At 39.6% G+C, this 24706-nt stretch overlaps 1 protein-coding gene and 1 long non-coding RNA gene across 6 annotated transcripts in view; one reads left to right on the top strand and one right to left on the bottom strand.

Moving 5' to 3' along the window:
* Positions 1 to 16944, bottom strand: part of LOC132372071 (uncharacterized) — a 91819-nt gene extending 74875 nt beyond the window's left edge. For all 3 annotated transcript variants that reach the window (XR_009505083.1, XR_009505084.1, XR_009505085.1), the window contains exons 1-2: positions 16665 to 16944; positions 15898 to 15953 (exon numbers count right to left, since the gene is read on the bottom strand). This is a non-coding gene — a long non-coding RNA (uncharacterized LOC132372071). The remainder of the gene's footprint in view (positions 1 to 15897; positions 15954 to 16664) is intronic.
* A 592-nt stretch (positions 16945 to 17536) lies between these two features.
* Positions 17537 to 24706, top strand: part of PTPN12 (protein tyrosine phosphatase non-receptor type 12) — an 88437-nt gene continuing 81267 nt past the window's right edge. Inside the window, exon 1 of one of the 3 annotated variants that reach the window (XM_059934096.1) lies at positions 17537 to 17676. In XM_059934096.1, coding sequence (XP_059790079.1) covers positions 17578 to 17676 — 99 coding nt within the window. In that variant the 5' untranslated portion in view covers positions 17537 to 17577. Of the gene's footprint in view, positions 17677 to 17824; positions 18007 to 24706 lie in introns of those variants that run through there. The other 2 variants (XM_059934094.1, XM_059934095.1) reach the window with 2 other exon arrangements.

The following is a 24706-nucleotide window of genomic DNA, read 5'->3' as shown; positions in this document are numbered from 1 at the left end:
ACTAGTGAGGCCCATGCACCTAGGGCCCGTGCTCCACAACAAGAGAAGCCACTGCAATGAGAAGGCCATGTGCCGCGAGGAAGAATAGCCCCCACTCGCTGCAACTAGAGAAAGCCCGCACGTAGCAACGAAGACCCAACGCAGCCAAAAATAAATAAGTACTTTATAACAACAACAACAAAAAAAATCAGAAAAGCATTTTTGAATGAAATGATTTCTCAGGTTTGCTTCAAAATAATACAGTGGAGAGAGAGTGTGGAAGGGATTTAGATGAGACAACATTGGCCATATGATGATAATTGTCAAAGCTGACAGATGAGTAATGGTGATTCATTTCACTGTTCTCTTTATTTTTGTACAAATTTAGAAGTTTCCATAATGAAAAGTTAAAAAAAAAATTCAGGGTCTGATAATTCATTCAATATTTGTTGAATAACTGCTATGTGCCCAACTTTTACTGGGAGCTTGGGAGAGATTTATTAACTATGAGGATAAGATCCCTACATTAAAGAGCTCATATCCTAGCTCATATCACATAAATAATTATAAAGCAATGTAAGGACTATAATATTGTGTTAAATGTATACAGTGCTACAGGAGCAAAGAAGGAGTAATTGATTCTTCCTGGTGAAATCACAGAATCTTCCCAGGGGACTGATGTTAAAATTGTGCCCTGAAGGTTAAATAGGCTTTCTCTGGGACAAAAGAAAGGGGCAAGAAGCCTCTGCAGAGAAGGCAATATGACTCCAGAAAATGCTCACATTAAGGCATTAAAAGAAATATAGAAGACAGTGAAAAAAATAAAAAGGTGTCAGAGAGTAAACAATATTTGTATTTTTATTGCCACTACCTAAAACAGTGACTAACAATATACTGGGTGCTCAAAATTATCCTACTGAATAAATTTATTGCTTGAAAGAGAGCTAGGAGGAAAACAGCAGACAGCAGTGTTTTAAAACCCAAGGAAGAATATAACCTACGGGATGGGAAAAAAACATTTGCAACTCATATATCTGACAGGGGTCTAGTAACTAGAAGATATAAAAAACTCTTACAACGCAACAACAAAAAGACAAAGAACCCAACTAAAAAGTGGGCAAAAGACATGAATAGACATTTTTCCAAAGAAGACATATAAATAGCCAATAAGCATAAGGAAAGATGCTCAACAACATTCGTCTTCAGAAAATGCAAACTAAACCACAACAAGATACCACTTCACACCCACTACGATGGCTAAAAATTAGCAAAAGAAATATTTTTAAGGAAAATAACAAGTGTTGGCAAGGATATGGAGAAATTGGGACACTTGTACATTGCTGGTGAGAATATAAAATGGTGCAATCACTGTAGAAAATAGGTTGGTGCTTCCTCGGAAAGTTTAACACAGAAGTACTACATGATCTAGCGATACTGCTCCACATACATGTAAACACATGTTCATAGCAGCACCATTCACAACAGCCAAAATGTGGAAACAGCGCAATGTCCTTGGATGAATAAATAAAGAAAATGTGGTATATAAATACAAAGGAATATTATTCAGCCTTAAAAAGGAAGGAAAATCCTGTCACATACTATAACATGGATGAATATTAAGGATATTATGCTAAGAAGAATAAACCAGTCACAAAAAGACAAATACTGTATGATTTCACTTATATGAGGTATCTAACGTAATCAAAAGCATAGGAAAAAAAAATAAGCCAGATACAAGAGATCACATATTGTATGATTCCATTTATATAAAATATCCAGAATAGGTAAATCCAGAGACAGAACACAGATTCAGTGTTGCCAGGGGTTGAGAGGTTGGAGGAGTGGGCAGCAATTGCTTAACAGGTACAGAGTTTCATTTTGGGGTCATGAAAATGTTTTAGAACTAGACAGAGGTGGTGGTTGCACAGCACTGTGAATGTTCTCAGTGCCACTGAATTGTTCATTTTAAAATGGTTAATTTTATGCTGTGTCAATTTCACCTCAATTTAAAAACAAAACTAAGGAAATCGAGGGTTTCAGGAAGAAGGATATTTATTGAAAAGGGTCATATGCCAAGGAAAGATTGAGCTGGATGTAAACTAAGAGGTCATTGGTTTTAGCAAGTAGGAGGTCCTTTTAGGAGAAATGTGCCAGTAGTCAGAGCGTTGTGGTTTGCAATAAATGGGCCTGTGCACTAGCTTGTGGGAGTCTTGAGCATTTAGTAGGATAAGGGGAGTCAGTGGAGAGGGAAAGACTGACGACAGATAACGGAGAGGAAATATTTGTACAGCAAGACTAGGAAGAGATAAAAGAATAGAGAGGATCAACAGGGAGAGGAGTTAGCTTTGGAGAGAATTAAGAAACCTAATATTGGAGAGAAACAAATGAGAATGGGATATTGTGATTTCCAAATCTCACTTGGAAAGGGGTGAGTTGAAACTAGGTAACTTTTATTTTCTCTAGGAATGAGGAAGTAGGGTGTAGGGCTTCAGGAGCTGTGGGAGTTGACTGAGAATGAATAAAAGGGCCGCCTGGGCAGCTGTGAGTGCTTTAGTGGAAATCATAAATATCTCCCCACACACATACAGATACACAATTGAAAGTTTAGCTGTTAAAAGCATTGCATAATTAATATTATGCCTCACAAATTGCTCACGACATATTATGAGTATACTTAAAATAGTCTTTATGTAACATGCAACATAAAGATCAGTCAGGGAAAATTAGAGAAAGAGAGCAAAGTGGAATCTACTGAAGAAACATTAAATATCAAACATTCAACTAGGAAAAGGAAATGAAAGATCTCTAGGAGACAACTTAGTATTTAAAGAAAGGTATAAGCAAATATTTCACTTTAATTTTGAAATAATGGGACTACTGAAAAATGGATAAGGAGAGGGTAGATAATAATTGCTTTGATAAATTACATAGCTTATTTCTTTGAAAAAAGAAAGAAATACGTACCTCAAAGTTTAAAATAAATTATTTTGGGGACTTCCCCAGTGGCACAGTGGTTAAGCCTCTGTGCTCCCAATGCAGGGGGCCTAGGTTCAATCCCTGTTCAGGGAACTAGATCCCACATGCATGCCACAACTAAGAGTTCACATGCCACAACTAAGGAGACTGCCTGCCACAACTAAGACCTGGCACAACCAAATAAATAAATAAATATTAAAAAAAATAAAATAAAATAAATAATTTTTAAAGTTTACTTTTAAAAAGTAACTGTTAGAACATATTAAAGGGAAATTTTAAAATTATTTTAAAACCTGAATGTTTATTAGTTGAAAACAAAGGAAAAATGAGTAACTAGCTATTAACAGTAAATGCCTTTAAACAAATTTTCTACTACTGAATGAATTTGAATATAACTACAAAATGGGTATCCTGAAATGAGATAGTCACTGATGAGGTAAGGTAATCATCTAGTGATTTCACTGAATGGAACATAATATGCATGTAAGGTGCCTTGTGGAATTCTGTGGGCACTAAAAGATTTTTTGCATAACGTTATGATGAGTCTTGGAAATGAAATTTCCCTCTACAGATTTTAGTTGAGATTTGAACAGCTCCCTAACAATACAAATTATTTATGTTTAACTATAGCTGAGTAACTGAGAGGCTCAAAGAAATCTTAGCTTTAGAGTGGCCTATGCAGGAACGTGAAATGCAAAGTTTTTCACAGAATAATGAAAGTGATAAAAAGATAAAATCACACTGGTACTTTAAATAAAATTTATTACTATTTATCTTTTTTTACTGTGGTAAAATATACCTAACATAAAATTTACCATTTTAACCATTTTGAAGTATGAAGTTTAGTGACATTGAGTCCATTCACACTGTTGTACAACCACCACCATTATTCATCTCCAATACTTTATCATCATCCCAAGAAATACAATTTATTTATTTATTTATATTGTGGCAAAAAACACATAATACAAAATTTACCTTCTTAGTCACTTAAAAAAAAACAATTTATTTAAATTTTAAAAAAGCAACAATAAAACAGGTCAACCATTTCTCCCACCCCTTCCCTCCACCTCTGACAAACCACCAGTCTGTTCTCTGTATCTATGAACTTTTTTTTTTCAGATATGAGAGACATCACACAGTATTGTATTCATCTTTCCCTGTCTGACTTGTTTCACTTCACATAATACCCTCAAGGTCCATCCGTGTTCTCCCAAACAGCAGATTTCATTCTTTTTAGGGCTGAATAATATTCCATTACATATATATCACAATTTCTTTATCCATTCATGTATCAATGGACACTTAGGTTGTTTCTATATTTTGGCTAAACAATGCTGCAATGAACATGAGGGTGCATATATCTTTTGAGTTACTGTTTTCATTTTCTTCAGATAAATACCCAGAAGTGGAAATGCTAGATCATACAGTAGTTTTATTTTTAGTTTTTTGAGGAAACTTCATAGTGTTTTTCTATAGCAGCTGCAACATTCCCACCTACAGTACAGAAGAGTTTCTCTTTCACCACATCCTCACCAACACTTGTTATTTCTAGTCTTTTTTTATAATGGCCATTCTAACGTCTGAGGTGATATCTTATTATGGTTTTGATTTGCACTTCCCTGATGATTACTAATGTTGAACACCTTTTCATGTACCTGTTGGCCATCTGTATGTCTTCTTTGGAAAAATGTCTATTCAGATCTTCTGACCATTTTTAAAATCAGACTCTTTGTTTTTGCTATTGTATGAGATCTTTATATATTTTTGGATATTAGCCCTTTATCAGATCTATGATTTGAAAATATTTTCTCCCATTCAGTAGGTTGCTTTTTCATTTTGCTGATGGTTTATTTTGCTATGCAGAAGCTTTTTAGTTTGATGTAGTCCCACTTGTTTATTTTTGCTTTCGTTGCTTTTGCTTTTGGTGTCAGATTCAAAAAATCATCACTGGGGACTTCCCTGGTGGTGCAGTGGTTAAGACTCCATGCTCCCAATGCAAGGGGCCCAGGTTTGATCACTAGTCAGGGAACTAGATCCCACATGCATGCCACAAGTAAGGAGCCCGCGAGCTGCAATTAAGGGGCCTGCCTGCCACAACTAAGACCCACCACAGCCAAATAAATAATATTAAAAAAAAATCACCAACACCTATGTCAAGTAGCTTATTGCCTATGTTTTCTTCTAGCAGTTTTATGGTTTTAGGCCTTACATTCAAGCCTTTAATCCATTTTGAGTTAGTTTTTGTGGATGGTCTGTGACAGAGGTCCAGTTTCATTCTTTTGCATGTGACTGTTCAGTTTTACCAAAACCACTTACTGAAGAGACTGTCCTTTCCCCATTGTATATTCTTGATTCCTTTATTGTAAATTAATTGACCACTTATGCATGGGTTTATTTCTGGGCTCTCTATTATGTTCTACTGATCTAGGTGTCTTTTTATGTCAATATATTGTTTTAGTTACTATAGCTTTGGAGTAGTTTGAAATCAGAGAGTATGATGTCTCCAGCTCTGTTCTTTTTTTCAAGATTGTTTTGACTATTCAGGGTTTTTTATGGCTACATACAAATTTTAGGGTTGTTTATTCTATTTCTGTGAAAAATGCCTTTGGAATTTTGATAGGGATTGCATTGAATCCATACATTGCTTTGGGGAGAATGGTCATTTTAACAATACTAATTCTTCCAACCCATGAGCATGGAATATGTTTTCAGTTATTTGTGTCTTTTTCAATTTCTTTCATTAATGTCTTGTAGTTTTCAATATACAGGTCTTTCATCTCCTTGGTTAAATTTATTCCTAGGTATTTTATCTTTTAGATGCACTTGTAAATGGGACTGTTTTCTTAATTTCTCTTTCTGATAGTTCATTATTTGTGTAGAGAAATGTGTATTGATTTTGTATCCTGCAAGTTTACTTAACTTGCTGATTAGTTCTAACAGTTTTTTGATGGAGTCTTTAGAGTTTTCTATGTATAATATCATGTCATCTGCAACCAGTGACAGTTTTACTTTTTTCTTTCCAACTTGGATGCCTTTTCTTTTTCTTGCCTAATTGCTCTGGCTAGAACTTCCAATACTATGTTGAATAAAGTGGTGAGAGTGAACATTCTTGTTCCACTTGAACAAGGAACATCACTTGTTCCTGATCTTAGAGGAAAAATTTTCAACTTTTCACGATTGAGTATGATGTTAACTGTGGTCTTGTCACATAAGGGACTTCATTATGTTGATGTACATTCCTTCTACACTTGTTTTGTTGAGCATTTTTAAGAGCTTTTTTAAATCATAAATAAATGTTGAATTTTGGCAAATGCTTTTTCTGCATCTATTGAGATGATCATATGATTTTTATCCTTAATTTTGTTAATGTGGTGTATCACATGGACTGATTTGTGGATGTTGAACCAGCTCCCCCACCCCGCATCCCTGGAATAAATCCCTCTTGACTGTGGTGTATGATTTCTTTTAATGTATTGTTGATTTTGGTTTTCTAATATTTTGTTGATGATTTTTACATCTATGTTCATCTGGAATATTGGTCTGTAATTTTCTTTTCCTGTGGTATCCCTGTCTGATTTTGGATCAGGGTAATGCTGGCCTTGTAAAATGAGTTTGGACGAGTTCCCTCTTCTTCTATTTTACGTAGGAGTTTGAGAAGGATTGGTATTAACTCTTCTTTGAATTTTTGGTATAATTCACCAGTGAAGTTGTCTGGCCCTGAACTTTTGTTTCTTGGGAGGTTTTTGATTACTAATTTAATCTCCTTATTGGTAATCAGTCTGTTCAGATTTTCTATTTCATAGTAATTCGGTCTTGGTTGCCTGCATGTTTCTAGGAATTTATCAATTTCCTCTAGGCTGTAAAATTTGTTGTCATATAATTGTTTATAGTAGTCTTTTATGAGTCTTTGTATTTCTCTGGTATTGGTTGTATTACCTCCTCTTTCTTTTCCGATTTTATTTATTTGAGTGCTCTCTCTTTTTTCTTGTTAAGTCTCACTAAGGATTTGTCAATTTTGTTTATCTTTTCAAAGAACCAGCTCTTCATTTCATTGACCTTTTCTACTGTCTGTTTAGTCTCATTTTAATTTACTCCTGCTCTAATCTTTACTTCCTTCCTTCTACTAACTTTGGGCTTTGTCTGTTCTTCTTTTTCTAGCTCCTTGAGGTGTAAAGCTCCTTGACAAATACCATATGATATCACTTATACCTGGAATCAAAATATGACACAAATGAACTTATTTATGAAACAGAAACAGCCTTGCAGACATAGAGAACAGACTTGTGGTTGCCAAGGGGGTGGGGGAGTGGAGCAGGGATGGACTGGGAGTTTGGAATTGGCATATTTAAACTATTATATATAGAATAGATAAACAACAAGGTGCTACTGTATAGTACAGGGAACTATGTTGAATATCCTGTAATAAACCATAATGGAAAAGAAAAAAAATAAAGTTAGGTTGTTTGAGACTTTTCTTATTTCTTGAGGAAGGCACTTATTGCTATGAACTTCCTTCTTAGAACTACTCTTGCTGCATCCTATAAATTTTGGCATGTTACATTTCTATTTTCATTTGTCTCAAGGTACTTATTTATTTCTCTTTTGATTTCTTCTTTGACCCATTGGTTGTTCAGTAGCATGTTGTTTAACCTCTACATATTTGCACATCTTCCAGTTTTCTTCATGTTATTAATCCTAGTTTCATACCATTGTGGTTGGAAAAGATGTTTGATATGATTTCAATCCTCTTAAATTTATCAAGACATGTTTTGTGTCCTAACATATGATCTATATTGGAAAATATTCCATGTGCACTTGAGAAGAATGTGTATTCTGTTGCTTTTGGATGGGCTGTTCTGTGAACATCTGTTAAGTCTATCAGGTCTAATGTGTTGCTCAAGGCCAATGTGTTTCCTTACTGATGCTCTCTCTGTATGATCTATCCATTGATGTTAGTGGGGTACTAAGGTGCCCTACTATTATTGTATTGCTATATATTTCTCCCTTTAAGTACGTTAACATTTGCTTTAGAAATTTAGGTGACCTATGTTGGGTGCATAAATATTTACAAAATGTTTTATCTCTTGTTGGATTGACCCCTTTATCATTATGTAATGCCCTTCTTTGTCTCTTATCACATTGTTTGTTTTAAAGTCTATTTTGTCTGATATAAGTATAGCTACTTCACCTTTCTTTTGGTTTCCATTTGCATGGAAAATATATTTTTTCATCCCTTTACTTTCAGTCTGTGTGAGTCCCTACCTCTAAAGTGAGTCTTTGGTAGGCAGTATATAGATGGATCTTTTTAAAAAAAATCCATTAACCATTCTATGTCGTTTGATTGGAGCATTTGGTCCATTTACAGTTAAAGTAATTATTGAAACGTATGTGCTTAGTGCCATTTTGTTAATTGTTCTCTGGCTGTTTTTGTAGTTCCTTTCTGTGCCTTTATTCTTCTCTTGCTCTCTTTGGTTGTTGTTTGATTCCTTTCTTTCGTGGCATGCTTATATTCCTTTCTGTTTCTCTTTTGTGTATTTACTATAGATTTTTGCTTTGTGGTTACCATGAGGCTTACATATAACAACTTGTATCTATAACATTCTATTTTAAGTTGAAAACAACTTAAGTTTGATCCAATTGTAAAGCTCATTGTTATTACTCCCCCTGCCACATCTTAATTTTTTGATGTTGCATCTTTTTATATTGTGTATCCCTTATAACTATTGTAACCATAGTTATTTTTACTACTTTTGTCTTTAACCTTCATACTAGCTTTATAAGTAATTAATTCACTATCTTTACTATGTATTTGCCTTTCCAGTGAGATTTATTCTTTCATATGTGTTCTTGTTATTAATTAGCACCCTTTCTTTTCAGCTCCAAGAAGTCCCACTGACATTTCTTGTAAAGCCAGTTTAATGGTGATGAACTCCCTTAGCTTTTGCACATCTGGAAAACACCTTATCCCTCCTTCACTTCTGAGTGAGCTTTGCTGCCAGGTATAGTATTCTTGGTTGGAAGTGTTTTTCTTTCAGCACTTTGAATATATTGTGCTACTCCCTTTTAGCCTGCAAAGTTTCTGTTGAAAATTCTGGTAATAGTCTTATGGGGGTTTTCTTGTATGTAGCAAGTTGTTTTTCTCTTACTACTTTTAAGATTCTCTTCTTATCTTTAATTTTTGACATTTAAAGTGTAATGTGTCTTGGTATGTGGGTCTCTTACTTGATTCCTCTTATTTGGAACTCTGGATTCCTGTATCTGGATGTCTGTATCCTTCCTCAGGTCAGAGAAGTATTTAGCCATTATTTCTTCAAATAAGATGTCTGCCCCTTTCTCTCTTCTCCTTCTGGGAGCTCCATGAGACGAATATTAGTCTGTTTGATGTTGTACCATTAGTCCAGTAAGCTATCTTCACTGTGCTCCTCTGACTGGGTGAGTTCCACTGCTCTATCTTCGAGTTGACTGACCCTTTTCTCTGCTTCATCTAGTCTGCTCTTAAACCCAGTTAGTGTATTTTTCAGCTCAGTTATTGTATTCTCTGCTCTATGACTTCTATTCGGTACTTTCCTATATTTTCCATCTCTTTGTTGACGTCTTCACTGTGTTCACCCATTCTTCCCCCCAGTTCAGTGAGCATCTTTACGACCATTACTTTAAAGTCTTTATCACAAAAACTATTTATCTCCATTTCATTAAGGTTTTTTTTCCTGAGGGTTTATCTTGTTCTTTAATTTGGAATATATTTCTCTATTTCTTCATTTTGCGTGACTCTGTGTGTTGGTTTCTAACAGTAGGTGAAACCACCTCTCCCAGTCTTGAAGGTGTGGCCTCATGTAGGAGACAAAATTTGTTGTTTCATTTCCTCTGCTTGTTTCTCAAATCTTTGTGCTTGACCAAGCAGACTATTATATTTCTAACAGCTCCTAGTTGTTGAGGTTGTGCCAAGATCTGTCAGTGTCCCAAAGTGGAAGATCTCAGCACCTAGATTCAGGCTGATTAGAAGCCAGACCCTCAAGCATCAGTTTTTAAATGTATGCAAATATGTACACTCCTGTAGGACCACAAGTGTAAGGCCCACTGACCACCAGAGCCATATGATCTGGAGGTGTCCCTGGGTGGCATTAGCAAAACTCAGGGCTCCAGACAAGTGTATAAGGTCTTTCCTGGGTGATATTGATGAACTGGAGCAAGGCAGAGGGAGACAGACCAGATGGCATGGCAAGGCCTATGTTCCTTAAAAGCAGCTCTGTATGCCACAAAATGTGGTCAAACCTGAAGCTTGCCCCTCAGGCTGAAGCTCCAGGACAAGCAAAGAGGCCTCCTTCACAGAAAGGCTGGGGGGGTGTGCCTCAGTCCACTATCTGTACAGTGCCTTGGGGATGTAACTTGCCAAAGCCCATTTCTCCAATTGCCACAGCGCCATGGGACCCAGAAATGCAAGCCTCATGGCTACCAGAGCCAGGCGAATCAAGAGGCATTCGCCAGGCAGCAGCCCCCCAAACTGGGGCAACAGACATAAAAACCAGGGTACCAACCATATATAAAGCTTCCCTCCAGGCAACACTTAAACACTTTTAAGTGTACAGTTCAGTGGTGTTGGGTATATTCACATTGTTGTGAAGCAGATCTCCAGAACTTTTCCATCTTGCAAATCAAAACTCTATACCCATTAAACAGCTGCCCTTTCCCCTCACCCCCAGACCCTGGTAACCACCATTCTACTTTATGTTTCTATGAATTTGACAACTTTAGATACCTCATATAAGTGGAATCACAATTTATGTTTTCTAGTTTTATTGAGAAATAATTGACATGAATCACTGTGTAAGTTTAAAGTGTACAGCATGATGGTTTGATTCACATATATTGTGAAATGATTACCACAATAGGTTTAGCTAACATCCATCATCTCATATAAATACAATAAAAAGAAAGAAGAAAAAAGAAAATAACTTTTCTCCTTGTGATGAGAACTCTTAGGATTTACTCTCTTTCTACAATTTTCCTACATATCATATAAGTGTTAACTATAGTCATCATATTGTACATCATATCCCTAGTACTTATTTACGTTATAACTGGAAGTTTGTACCTTTTGACCACCTTCCTCTGATTCCCCCTCCCCACACCCTCTGACTCTGGTAACCACAAGTCTGATCTCTTTTTTCTATGAGTTTGTTTTAGAGCCCACATATAATTGAGATCATACAGTATTTCTCTTTCTCTGTCCACAATTTTATTTATTTATTTATTTAATTTTTGGCTGCGTTGGGTCTTCGTTGCCGTGCGCGGGCTTTCTCTAGTTGCGGTGCATGGGCTTCTCGTTGCGGTGGCTTCTCTTGTTGCGGAGCAGGGCTCTAGGCATGCGGGCTTCAGTAGTTGTGGCACACGGGCTCAGTAGTTGTGGCGTGCAGGCTCAGTAGTTGTGGCGCACGGGCTTAGTTACTCCGCGGCATGAGGGATCTTCCCGGACCAGGGCTCGAACCTGTGTCCTCTGCATTGGCAGGTGGATTCTTAACCACTGTACCACCAGGGAAGCCCCCACAATTTATTTTTAATTTAAAATAATAGCAGTCACTGAATGAAAGGGATTTTTGCTTGTTTTGTGGCTTTTTGCTGATAGTTGGACCTGAGACCAACGAATATACTGGATGGATTTTATATATGGTGCAATCATATGTCACAGCCCTTGTTAATCGTCCATTCCTGAATATAGAAACTAAATGTCATCAGGTTGAAGGATCACTAATTAGATGCTCAGGTAGTACTTGACTTTGAAGTTATTTATAAAATTTTAATTTTTCTTAGAATGCTAAATGAAACAGCATGAGAAATATGAGACAGAAAATTTAGAGAAGAGAGTGGATTGAAGTACAGCATTCTCCTGCAGTTAGTATTTATTATTACACTATTTAGCCTTTGCTGTGTAACACTCTGAGTGGAGAACCACCTGGGTTTTGGTTTCAGTTCTGCCATCTATATGACCTTGGGCAAATCATTTAATTTCTCTAAGCTTAGGCATTACTATCCCTACTAGTATTCTAATGCATAAATAAAGATGGAGATGATACTACCTAGCCTGCTTACTTTAGGGTAGAGTTATAAGAATAAACAGGGAGTACTGTGTGAAACGAACTCTGACATATTAAGTTTAGAAATATATATTATTTAAAAAATTTCATCTTTTCCAAATTTCTCTCCATTTTTAAATGCTTTTCTTCTAAAACTCTCATACTACACTAGACTAAAAAGATATGCTCCTTTCCCCCCCACCCAGTTCCCTATAAAATGGATTTCATATTTCAACAATAAACTCACATATTAAAAAAATGGTGAACAGCTTTGTTGCTGTAACTAGGTCTAGGAATGAGGGAGTAAAGAATACCAGGAATGAAGTAGAGAAGAATTCCCCTCCCTCCTTTCTTATCCACGCTCCCATAACTTCTCAGCTATGAGTCCTTAAGTTTGAGAGTATGGAGAAGACTGAGGAATGTAGCGTGAAATGACAGGTTAATATTAGAAGTGCTACTTTGGGAGAATCTTAGGTATGGTTTGACTCTTCACCTGTAGTCTCACAGGTATAAAAGTATTGTGACTCAGTGGTTTATGCAACAAGCTGGAAACTCAGGACCTGTGGCTTCTGGCCATGCATGACATTTGTTTTTTACATAAGCTAGTCATGTTCACTCCCATGTTTTAGTTAGTTTTTCATCTATTAATGAGGACAATGATGCCAAATTACTTCCCAGGGTTGTAAAGAAAAACAGAGCTCACAAAAAGCTATAATGCCATGAAAGCCATAACAAAGGTAGTTTTTATGAGAGAACAGGTGTAACAATACTCCAGAAGTTAAAATTTCTATATAGATATAAAGCATTACTTCTACCTGAGCTGGGAGGGGAAGGGATACTGTGAATATGAAGTAGGTATATAATTCTGAACCCTCTTTTGGATTATTAGTTTTAAACTCCCACTCAAACCTTCACAAAAGTATTGCAATACTAAGAATAAGGGAGATTTCTGAAAACAGTCTTTGGCTTTCCTCTCATCCCTCATGTATTTACCCAGAGAAAAGGTGGCCAGTGAGCAGAAAAAAAGCCAAAAGAAGAGACGTAGGGTAAAAAGGTAAAAGGTCTGGAAATCATTAATTCTTTGTTTAACCAGTTCTTGTGTTTTCTATAAGCAAGTGTAAGGTGTAGTACACTAATTCTGAAACACACCTCTTTAAGACAGCACCAGGCAGCTTTCCTAGAAGATGAAACTGAGGATTAGAGAGGTTAAGTGATTTGCCCTGAGTAAGAAATGGAGTGGGTTTTTGAATCTTCATCTCTCTCATTTCAGAGCCCACGCTCTTTATTACTGCCCTATTCTGTTTCAGGAAAAGCAGAATTGACTTCTGGAATAAATGTCAGTGGAACTTGTCCTAAACAGTTAGGAAGAAGTTAAGTTGCTCCAGAGATTCTCCCCATCTCTCCCATGGCCACATGGGTATAAGGTGACATATCTACTTATCTCTGCATGCATGCTTCATGCTCCTTTCTTGACCAACTAGATTCTCCATACTTTCTACTCTTCTCACAAGGCTTTGGCTTGTCAGATCCCTAATTCTACCCCATGGCATTCAGCTTCTGCCCTTGAGGCTTAATGACTTACTCCCTCCAGGTTTCTAAGTTCCGATTCTTCACAGTGAGGACCGATACTCCCAGATCATGTTCCTACACCAGGCCATAGGCTGCTGGCCAGTCCACATGGGTTGGTTAACTTGGGTCAAGTGCCCAAACCCTCAGCTGTGGCTGTGAATGGGCAGGGCAGTTGTGTTCCTTGAGAACTGTGGTGTAAGTAGGTGGACATTCTGAAACAGCTGTGCCATTTTAAAACATCACCCAGACAGGATCTGCTTCATTTTTTATTTATTTGTGTGTTTCTGTTAAAGATATCACCATTCTTTCTATTGCTCGGATTGAAAGTCTAAAAAAATTTTCAATCAAATAGATTTAACTTTGCTGGAAAAGTAATGTAAACACATCATAAAATACTCAGAATATGACAGGGTATGCATATTGGAAGTTGTACCCTCTCCACCAAAGATTCTCAAGGCCCTCCTAGAGGCGATCACAGTTAACAGTTTTTGAAGTATCCTTCAGGAAAATCCGACGCGTGTTTAAGCATTTTATCCATGTTTTATCCACATTCCATTTTACATAAATGGAAGAGTACGATAAACGCAATGTGTGTTTAGCTTTTCTCATTTAATAAGCAGATCCTGAAACCTATTCCACATCAACACATACAGATTATTTTTTTCACTTTTTAATGGCTTCACAGGACTTAATTATATGTATGTGATTCTGTTTTTTAACTTTTGATAGGCAGGTACATTGTTTCCACTCTTGCCCGTTACAAAAAAGCCTGCAATAAGCATATATGTTTGTACACAGCTATAAATATTACCTATAAAATTTTCAGTCAAAGCATGCATGACGTTTCCACTCTGATACATTTATGGCCAAATTGCCTCCAAAGATGATGTGTCAATTTCTCTCACCTTCTGTGCAAAAGTCCCCATCTGCTCATACCATGCATAGCCCTGTTTTCTGTCAAACTTTCTGACCTCTTCCAATCTAATTTCAGTCATTTTAAAATTCCACCTTCTTTCTTGTCCACTAAGTCAGTCACCGAGTTCTATGAGTTCTTTCAGTCTTCTCACCTCCATCTGTGTCTTTGTAATTGCAGTGCTATGACCTTAGTTTCAGCTTTTGTCGTGTCATGTTTTGGCTCCCAATAGGGCTCATTCCATTCTCTTCCCTTATTACTTCATAACTTATCCATACACAGCCAGATTAATATTTTCCTAATTTCACTTTTATACTCAGAAACCTTTGTTGGCTCCCACTGATAACAGTATCAGGTCCAAATCCTCAGTCAGAGTCCAGTCCTAGTCTACTTTAGTGCCTTTACACATATACAGAAGTTCTGCTTCAAACTTCTGCTTTGCTATCTTCATGCTCTTTGTTTCGTCACTTCTCTTCCCTGTGAGTTCTTCTTCCCATTCAAACCTAATTTAACTTATCTTTCAAGGTCCTCTGTGACCACTTCATGCTGACAACCCAGTTCATAATTCTCTCTTCTGAGAATTGCTAAACTACTCATTGTCTGTATCACTCATTTGGCATTTATTAACTTACAGCAACCAAGATTTTAGTGTTTTTTCCTGTCTCCTGAAACAGCTGTAAGCTCTAGAAGAAGCCATCTCTGAGATATTTTTGTATCTCCCCCTGCCCTCACACAGCACAACCCCTCCTATTTTGAGGTGCTCAAAAAACATCTGTAGATTGAAACAAGATTTAAATATATTAAAAAGAGGAAAGTCTTTCCAAAAGACCTGAAATCCATAAAGGTACTTTACTTTTGTTTTCCCTAACCTACATGAGATGCCAAAGGTAGATGCTGAGAACTCAAAAGACACTTGTGTTGCAAGAAAGAGAGAGTGCTTGCAATAAGAGGAAAAGTTAAAAAAAAAAAAAAGAAAAAAAAAAAAGACTGCAAAACCACTAGCGAAAACAGGACTCGATAATTGAAACAACTAACACTTTCGATAACTCAAACAAGTAGACACTAAACTGATATACAGCTTGTCCAGCATATAGTCTTTATCAATCACCATCTGATTTGCACATTCTTTTGACATATCAAAAGTAGAAGCATTCCTCGATCATCTGCCCATTTCTCTGCCCACGTCTAATTTCTCTATACTGGTAGGTGATCAAACCCAGATCCTAATCTTTTCTCATATCCAGTGAAACTGAGTCTCAGTAATCTGATTAAAGTAAAATACTCCAGACCCTTGTTTTAAGTAAAGCTTACCTTAGAAATTAAACTATTCCTCTAAGTGAATTTTTAAAATACAGGACAAAACTGTATCTTTTTACATGCACATACCTGTATGTAAATGCATAGGAAGACATTTGGAAGTGCACATCTGGAAGTGGTTATTTCTGAGAAGAAGAGTAGATTGGTATATGTCAGTTGTATTATTTTAAAGAGAAATATTTTTCTTTAAAACAAATAGGAAATTGGATTTTGTTACTCATACCTGTTTTCTTCAAGTTTATCACTAAATTCCAAGGTGCTTCTAAACATTCATCTGGGAAAAGGGGCCTACCACTGACATTTCCTATTTTAACCAAATTGCCTAACCAATCTTATCTGTAAAAAACGTGTGTGTGTGGGTCTAAGAGACCAAAAGAAGTCCATGGATCAGGTCCTTCACCTCAGTCACATTATCACAAGTTTACGCTCCTTTGTGAGAAGCAATATGGTGTTGTAGTGAAAGCAAAAGGATCTGAGCTCTAGTTTGGGCTCTGCTAAGAATATGCTGGGGGACCATGGGCAAACACTTTCTTTGTAAAATGATGAATTAGACTGGGACGGATTTCTCTGATTACTAGAAGACTTACAAAGATGCATTCTACGGAGAAAAATCTATTATTCAGTTCTGAGGTGCTGCGAATCTAAAGGCAAGAAGACAGATTCCTTTCAATTCATACTAGGACAAACTGAATCTCAGGCGCTCACTCGCCGGGGTTTAGACGGATGTGCAAAAAGCAAAAGTCCTATCACTGAAGAAGCGTTTCGTTTCTCTTGGCCGTAGCCATTCCCCAAAGTGCCAAGGTCTAACTGCCCTCAACATTAAGATGAAGACATACCTGCTGCGAACGCGGAGATGACACTACTACAGTTCCCAGCATGCCTCTCTTCCCACCGCCGCCCTCCCCCGCCCCCACTCCTGGACTCCGGCCGGCCTGGACTTGTAGTCCCAGCCCATGGCTGGCGGCGGGCGGAAGCACTCTAGAAATATGTTTTTCCCACTAATAGGCGGTGAGACCGCAGTTTCCAACTCAAGTCCTACTCCAATTGAGTAGGGTTTGCCCGGCTGTGTCGAATTCCCTCTTACGAGCGCTCCTCAGACCTACGAGCTGCCCGGACGGGACCACGCCCCGGAAGTGGAGTCAAGTCTCCCAGCCGACTGCCGAAGCGCCTCCCAGCCACTCCTAGCCGGGCTAGGGCCGGCGGGGCGGGCTTGGGGGCGGGGCGGGGCGGGGCGGGGCGGGCGGGGGCGGCTCGGCGCGGCGTAGCGCCCGGGACGGAGCCGCTGCGCGGAGCCGAGCGTTTGGGTGGCGGCGGGGGCGCGCCCGTGGGGAGAGGCGGCTGCGGCTGCTAGCCGGGAGGGAGGGAGGGAAGGAGGAACCGGGAAGGGGGTGGGGGGGGGGCAGGGCGGTCGGAGAGCCGTGTTCCTAAGGCGGTGGCGGCGTCTCCGGCAGAGCAGGAGGAGGGCGGGGAAGGAGGATGGAGCAAGCTGGGGGTTGGGGTTGGCGCTAGCCGCAGTGGCTCGCCCCGTACTGTGGGAGAGCGGCGGCTGCTCCTGGAAGTTGTAGGATCGGAAGCCGGGCTGGTGCCGCCGCTGCCACCGCCTTGGGCGGTGGGGAGGAGCAGGGAGCGGCGGGGGTCGGGAGAGAGGGGTCGGGTAGGGGGAGCGAGCTGGGGAAGACTGAGCGGGCTCTGCGCCGGGCGGGAGGGCGGCGGGGGGGCCAGAGACCGCAGCCGGGGGGACGCGGGAGGATGGAGCAAGTGGAGATCCTGAGGAAATTCATACAGAGGGTCCAGGCCATGAAGAGTCCGGACCACAATGGGGAGGACAACTTCGCCCGGGACTTCATGGTGAGTCCCTCCCCTCGCTGTCGACTCCTCTCGCCGGCACCGGAGCCCACTGCAGCCTCGCCCGGCCGGCCCGGGCCGCCAGCGCTTTGTGTGCGGCTGTAAGGAGAGGGGCGGAGGGGGCGCGCGCCAGCTCCAAGGGCCGGGTGGACTCGGAGGCCGGCGGGAGGTGGTCGCCTCCGCCCCTCGGCCGCCTTTTCTCCTCCCGCGGTCGCGGCCCCCTCCGCCGGCGTCCGGGACGCGAAGGGAGAGGCCGTCCGGCGGAGCCTGCACTCAGCACCGCTGCCAGAGACCACCTATTGTTTCTTGGGCCGGGAGCCGGAGGCGAATGAGGTACAGGCCGGGGGGCTCGTCTCTCCTCACCTCCCCATCCAGCTGCCCCTCCAGGGAGGGTCGAGGCAGGGAGGAGAGCGTGTCGCGGCTGAGGGAGGAACGGGGCTCTTAAGGTGGGAATTAACTCGTGGGGTCCCTTTGCTCAAGCTGGTCTCAGGGGTGGACAAGGTAGGACTATTTGCCGTTCCTGGGTTCGCAGTTATCGCCGGTGCATGGGAAAGGGTCTGTCCCTAAGCAATCTCGTGGTTTGCTCAATTTCCATTTACCCCTGTTCCATCTCTGGTCTCTTGAGACCCAGGTTTGAGATGGTTTTGGGGTCAACGTGACTTGAGGTTGAGGGGGTAAGCGTGTGGAGGTGTGGAGGTGCGTGGCTATCCTGAAGGAAGCCTACTTCAGACTCCCTAGGGGACACTGCCGAAGGCTGAGGGGATGTGACTTATCACTTCCTATCCGGGGTGGGGGTGGGGAACTTGGGAACAATAGTCGTGTTGAGGCGGAGGCGACCGTGCGGGCCGAAGCCCTGAAGTGGGAGATAACCTTCGAAGTCTCCCCAACCCCCCCATCCGGCAACCCCCCTCCCCCCCCCCCCTTCCGCCCTCTGCTTGTACAGGCGGGCTGGAGAGGAGGTTAAAAGTCCTGGTCGTGGAATTGCTCTTGGTCCATCACTACGAGGGGGTCAGATCCGAAGGCGTGGGACGAGAAGTCGACTTCCTCCATTGCCCCCCCCCCCCCCCGTATTTTTCTGCTGGACAATGTTCCCTTTAGGGTTGTTTCTCGGCTTAGGAGGCGGTGGTTGCGGCGGCTGCTCCTACGGATATTGCGCAAGACTGGGGCGTTGGAAACCCTGGAGGTCTGGGGAATGGAAAAGGAAGTGGGACTTTGGGAAGTGGCTGCTCCTTAGTCTTGGCGGGGTTTGGGAATGGGAAATAGGCTAGGGAAAATTTTGCTCCCGGGCCAGATACACCTCCAGGAATAGTCACTTAACTCTGAAATTCGCGATTGTTCAAAGGATACACAGTTAATGTGTATAAAAATGAGTGAGCAGCAAACATTGGCTAGTTTTTGTTTCAAAGTACAGTTTAATTGTTTACAGGGTGCAGGTGAAATGGCTTTTAGTGCTGAAATAATTTTTCACATTTTAAAGAGACTTCGGTCTAGTAAAGCTTTAGCGTTAAAATTCTTAACCCTTCACCTCACACAATATTATAACAGTGTTGTTGGAGCTTTGTGATTCCCGCCTCCCTAGACCAATAATAGAGGAGGCTAGGAGTTAGGTTTTGTTAGTATCTTTTGAAGGTGCAGAAAATGTTGATTAAGTAATTTATGCCTTATTTTAAAGATTTTCTCTTGATATTTAGCCTATGTATTTGAAAAATTACTTTTTGATCTGAAAAGGTTAAAGAAAAGAAGACATGTTCCCTTTTTACTATTGAGAATTTTAAATGTGTTGGTATCTTTGGAATGGTATCACAATAATTGGACAGAGTCCCCTTTTTACTACTCTCCGGCCAAAAGAGAAGAAAATACTTATTTAGAATATTTTAAATGTTTAAAACTAGTCTTACACAGTCTTATTTTGGTTGTGGAAGAAGAGGTGGTGTGGTCCCTGGCCACTTATTCTTTGCATGCTAATCATCTTGTTATCCATGGGCATATCCTGTCAGGAAAGAGCATTGTTTGGTGATGCAGGCCATCAGGACAAGTGCCCAGTCTCTGAACTCCTGTACAGGGGAAGTAGCCTTAGGGTTCATGCTTTGGGGATGAGTCAGGGATTCCTATTGGAGATTTCTCCAGGACTAAATGAGTTTCCTTTTTCTTCCATAATACCTAGGGATAGTTAGGGGATTCTACACTTGAGATTTGATTACTAGGGCTGTTCTTTTGTAGTGCTTGCTTTTTTTATTCCATGACTTGATAAGCAATAGCTGTAATTAAGGCTGCTAGTTGGTGCCTCTTTTTCCCTTGACTAGAAGGCTGGAGGGAAACTTTGTCCCCTCTGCCATGGAAAGAGAATAGGAGATCAGCTGATAGATTCTAACTCTTCTGTTGTTCTTAAATTCTGATGTGGATTAAAAATGCATTTAAAAATTTTTAGCATTTTAGAACTGAGCCTTAGGGGTAATCTAGCTACTGTATTATAACCTTATTCAGATATGAAGTGATAATGTTCATTGTTTCAAATTTGGATATTATAGAATAATAATTAAGAATGCCTTACCTGTAGGAAAGTGGAATGGGCATTCAAACTGTGGTCTTTCCATTATTCCGTTCAGCCTTCCTATAGTCCCATCTCCCAAAGGCTGTCTCTATTAATGTTTTTAATGCTTCTCTGTGACCGTACTACATATATCAATACCATTTAATATTCTTGGAAATTTTTTTCCAGCTTAATATTTAGGTGTTTTTCATTTGTAAAAATGATTTTAGGTGGCTATATAATATTTCACCTAGCCACTGTCTTTTAGCTTAACTATTTTCTTATGGTTGAATGTTTAGGCCATTTATTTTCTGCTATTATACGTCATAATTCTGTAGTGAACACTTATGCATAAAGCTTCTTTATTTTGGATTATTGCATAAGATATCTTCCAGTAGTGGAAGTACTAGATGAAGGGATATAAACATTCAATATGTGTTTATGAATAACTTTTTGAAGAAGTTCTGTCAGTTTATACAACTGTCCGTACTGTATGAGTGTTCATATAATAATTATCTTGGATCTTTGATAATTTGATGGTTGAAAAATGGTATCTTGTTTTAATTTGAATATCTTGATACTAGTAAGGGTAGGAATTTTTCCTCTTGTCGTTAACTATTCTGTGAGTTGTCTGTTTTTGGCCTTTGCCTGTTGTGCACCCCATTCTGTGAAAGAGGAGAAAACTAAGGTATTGAGATGGTGTAAACTACGGCACCAAAATGATTACTTTACAAGTTGATAAATAGCTAAATTAAATAGCTAATCTGTGGCAGATCCAGAACATGATCTCAACTATCTCGATTTTTAGTCTTCTTTATGAAATGGGAGACAGTGATCATGACAAGTAAATGTGTATGGTAGGGTGATGCACATTTATGTTTGACAGACGTTTAACTCCCATCTCTGCCATTGGCTAGTTTTCTGACCTTGGGCAGGCCACTTGAAAGAAAATGAGTTGACTAAGTTTTCTCACCTTTAAAAGAAGAAAAATACCTACTTCACAAGACTGAAATATGAGACTGATATTCAGGGTCTTCATCTAACAAATTATTGTGCTGTCTGTATATTATCAAATGGCTAATCTATGTAGTCAGTTACGTGTAACTAGAGATAGAAGGAAAAAGAGATGTCTCGACTTTCCATTTTCAGTAATTTTCTTTTGCTTTTTAAAGCTTTATCATGTATAATTAAAGTACTGAACCAAGTAAATTTATTCTGATTAGGCTAAAGTTTATACACTAGACACTTGTATATAAAAAAAAATCATAAAAGACAACAGTGAAGCTACAAATATGGCAGTTTCAGTTTAAAAACTAGTTCTCTTTCTACATGAAGATGAAAACAAAAATTTAATGAGTGGACTTAGTGGAGTATTTAAAAAACAGGATGCAGTGGATGTGTGAATTGTAGTACTTTTTTGTGAAACACTGGAAGGAGAAGATTTATGGACATTTTTTTCTAAGGCTAAACTGAGGTATAATAGCAAGCATTCCTATGTTAAAATGCTATTTAAAATAACTGATATTTTATTTTATTTTTTTTTAAAGATTTATTATTTATTTTTTAAATTTATTTTTGGCTGCGTTGGGTCTTAGTTGGGATCTTCATTGCGGCGCGTGGGCTTCTCTCTAGTTGTGGCACGCTGGTTCCAGAGCACATGGGCTCTGTAGTTTGCGGCACGTGGGCTCTAGTTGAGGTGGGCGAGCTCAGTAGTTGTGGTGCGCGGGCTGAGTTGCCCCATGGCATGTGGGATCTTAGTTGCCTGACCAGGGATTGAACCCGCGTCCCCTGCATTGCAAGGCGGATTCTTTACCACTGGACCACCAGGGAAGTCCCAATAACTGATTAATCTGAATTTATCAATCACAGGTAATTGCAGAACTACCTTAGTAGTTAGCATTTCAGGGAATTTATTATATAAAACCATCTGCTCTACTAATAGTAATCCTGAAGGAACTGCTCAAAACAACCAGTTTGCTTGCTTTGTTATGATTAAATAATTGTTCTATTGTTTTTAATCTTACTACAGTAGTGTTTGTGATTTTATAAACTATTTTAAGTAGAAAGGAAATTAACATTTTTTCATCCCTACTATATGTTAAACACTGTGCCAGATATTTTACACTGTCTTATTTAACATATCGGCAATTTATGAGGTAGATAAAATCTATATTTTACAGGTAAGGGAACACACTCTGAGAAGTTAAGTATCTTGCTTAACTTCAAAACCTGTTCTCTTTATCCTGTTTCTCCAGAATGCATCTGAGGTCCCTTAGGACCTGGCTGGGACTAGGCAGGTGGTGGAGGATGCATCGCCATGCAAAAGGTTGGAGGTTTCAGAGTTGAGCATATTTAGGGAGTGGTAGATAATCTGCTGTAAATAATGTAGCAGTTCTCACACCTTTTGATCTTAAGAGTCTTTTACACTCCCCAAAATTACTGAGGACCCCAAAGAGCTTTTGTTTATTTACTGTATTAGAAATTAGAAGATATTTAAAAAAATAATTTACTTTAAAATAATGATAATTAAACCATTCCATATTAACCTGTATACTATATTTTATGACCAGTAATTATTTTTCAAAAAGTTATTGGTGGGAAGAAGCATTATTTTTATATTTTTGCAAATTTTTTTAATGTCTGGCTTAATAGAAGAGAGCTGGATTCTTATAACTGTTGCATTCATACTGTTGCATTGTCACATTTCACAGTATTACGTGTCATGTACCCTCTAGAAGACTCCGCTGTACACTCCTAAAGGGAATGAAAATGATTAAAAAAAAATCTTGTACTAAAGTCTGTGCATTTGCATATTTACAGGTGAGGAAGCATAACTTAGTATTGTTAGGAAAAGAGTTTTGACCTCGTGGACTCTTTGAAATGGTCTGGGGGTGGGCCATCACCAGATTTTGAGAAACAGTGAAATAGTGCATGATAAAGGCTAACATGATGCTGAGAAAGCTAGGTAGGGATCAGGTTTTGAAGGTTCTTGAATCTATGCTGGATACTATAGATCAGCAATAGAAATTTTTTTTTTTGGTTTTTTTTTTTGGTTTTACTTTATTTATTTTTTATTTTTGGCTGTGTTGGGTCTTCGTTTCTGTGCGAGGGCTTTCTCCAGTTGTGGCAAGCAGAGGCCACTCTTCATCGCGGTGCGCGGGCCTTTCACTGTCGCGTCCTCTTGTTGCAGGGCACAGGCTCCAGACACGCAGGCTCAGTAGTTGTGGCTCACGGGCTTAGTTGCTCCGCGGCATGTGGGATCTTCCCAGACCAGGGCTCGAACCCGTGTCCCCTGCACTGGCAGGCAGATTCTCAACCACTGCGCCACCAGGGAAGCCCAGCAATAGTAATTTTGAACAGTAACACACTACAGGTCTTAGAGTTACAGGGAAAGTGGGCAGGTGTTAAGAAAATAGACATTCTGTTTGAACACTCCAGCAGTGTTTCCCCACCTCCAGTTGTCCCCTCACCAACCCAGCCTGCTTTACTTTGAGCCTTCACTTATATCATTCAGGTTGGTTCTGGTAAAATGCTGAGAATCAGTACTATAGGTCTCTACAGATCGCTGCATATTTTAAGAAAAGTAAGCAGTCATTTGACAGATTTGTGCTGCAGAAAGTTGATTCTGATGGTAGTATGAAGAATGGATTACCGGATTGAAGGAGAGCATTTTTGAAGCTGTTGAAATATAGGGAGTGAGATATGAGGGCCTGAGCTAAACTAAGACAGTGGAACAGAGAGTGTACGAAGGATCTGATAAGGATAAAGGAAGAAGTCTCAATGAGTCACTAGATGTGAGTAGTGAAGGAGGTAGGAATGTTGTAGTATGACTCCAAGGTTTCTAGCTTGGTATACCGTCAGTCAAGTTGGAAGGTACTGTTTGGTAGGGTAAGGAGGAAGAGAGGAGAAACAAGCAGAGGAGACCAAGCAGAAGATGGTTGGAAGAAATTTCACAGTCGAAGAGAATGAGTTTAGCTTTGGACACGTTAAAAAGAGGTGCCTATGAGACATCTTGTGGAAATGTAGAGGTCGAGAGAGCTGACGGGACAGAATTAAAGCATGTAAGAGGTATTTGAAAGCATGAAAGTGAAACGAGCTTATTCAGACAAGCCTGTAGAGTGACCAGCTTTAGGTTGAACAGCATCAGCATTTAAAGAGCAGCTTCTGAACGGAAGTGCTAGTGATTGCTCCCGGGAGGGTGTGGTCAAAGAGGAAGGAAGGGAACCCAGAGGGTGTCAGAAAAGCCTGGGAGAGTTTCAGGAAAGGAGTAGTCACCAAAGTCTGATACAGTAATTCTGGGAGGACCTGTAAGGTGAGCTTGAGAAAGCACCCATTCTGTTTGCCAAGTAGGAGTGATTTGGTGACTAGAAAAAGCAGTTTGGGGTTGGGGTATGGGAAAAAGCCAGACCATAGTGGGTTGAAGAAGAAATAGGTGAAGTGGTATAAATTTCTTCCATTTACTTTTAACATTCTGAAAGGAGATGGCAGAAGCCAGAGGAAGAC

Source organism: Balaenoptera ricei, chromosome 9 (genome assembly GCF_028023285.1).
Source record: "Balaenoptera ricei isolate mBalRic1 chromosome 9, mBalRic1.hap2, whole genome shotgun sequence".
Lineage (NCBI taxonomy): Eukaryota > Metazoa > Chordata > Mammalia > Artiodactyla > Balaenopteridae > Balaenoptera > Balaenoptera ricei.
Note: the sequence above shows the minus strand (reverse complement) of the source record. Positions and strands in the feature narration are given on the sequence as shown.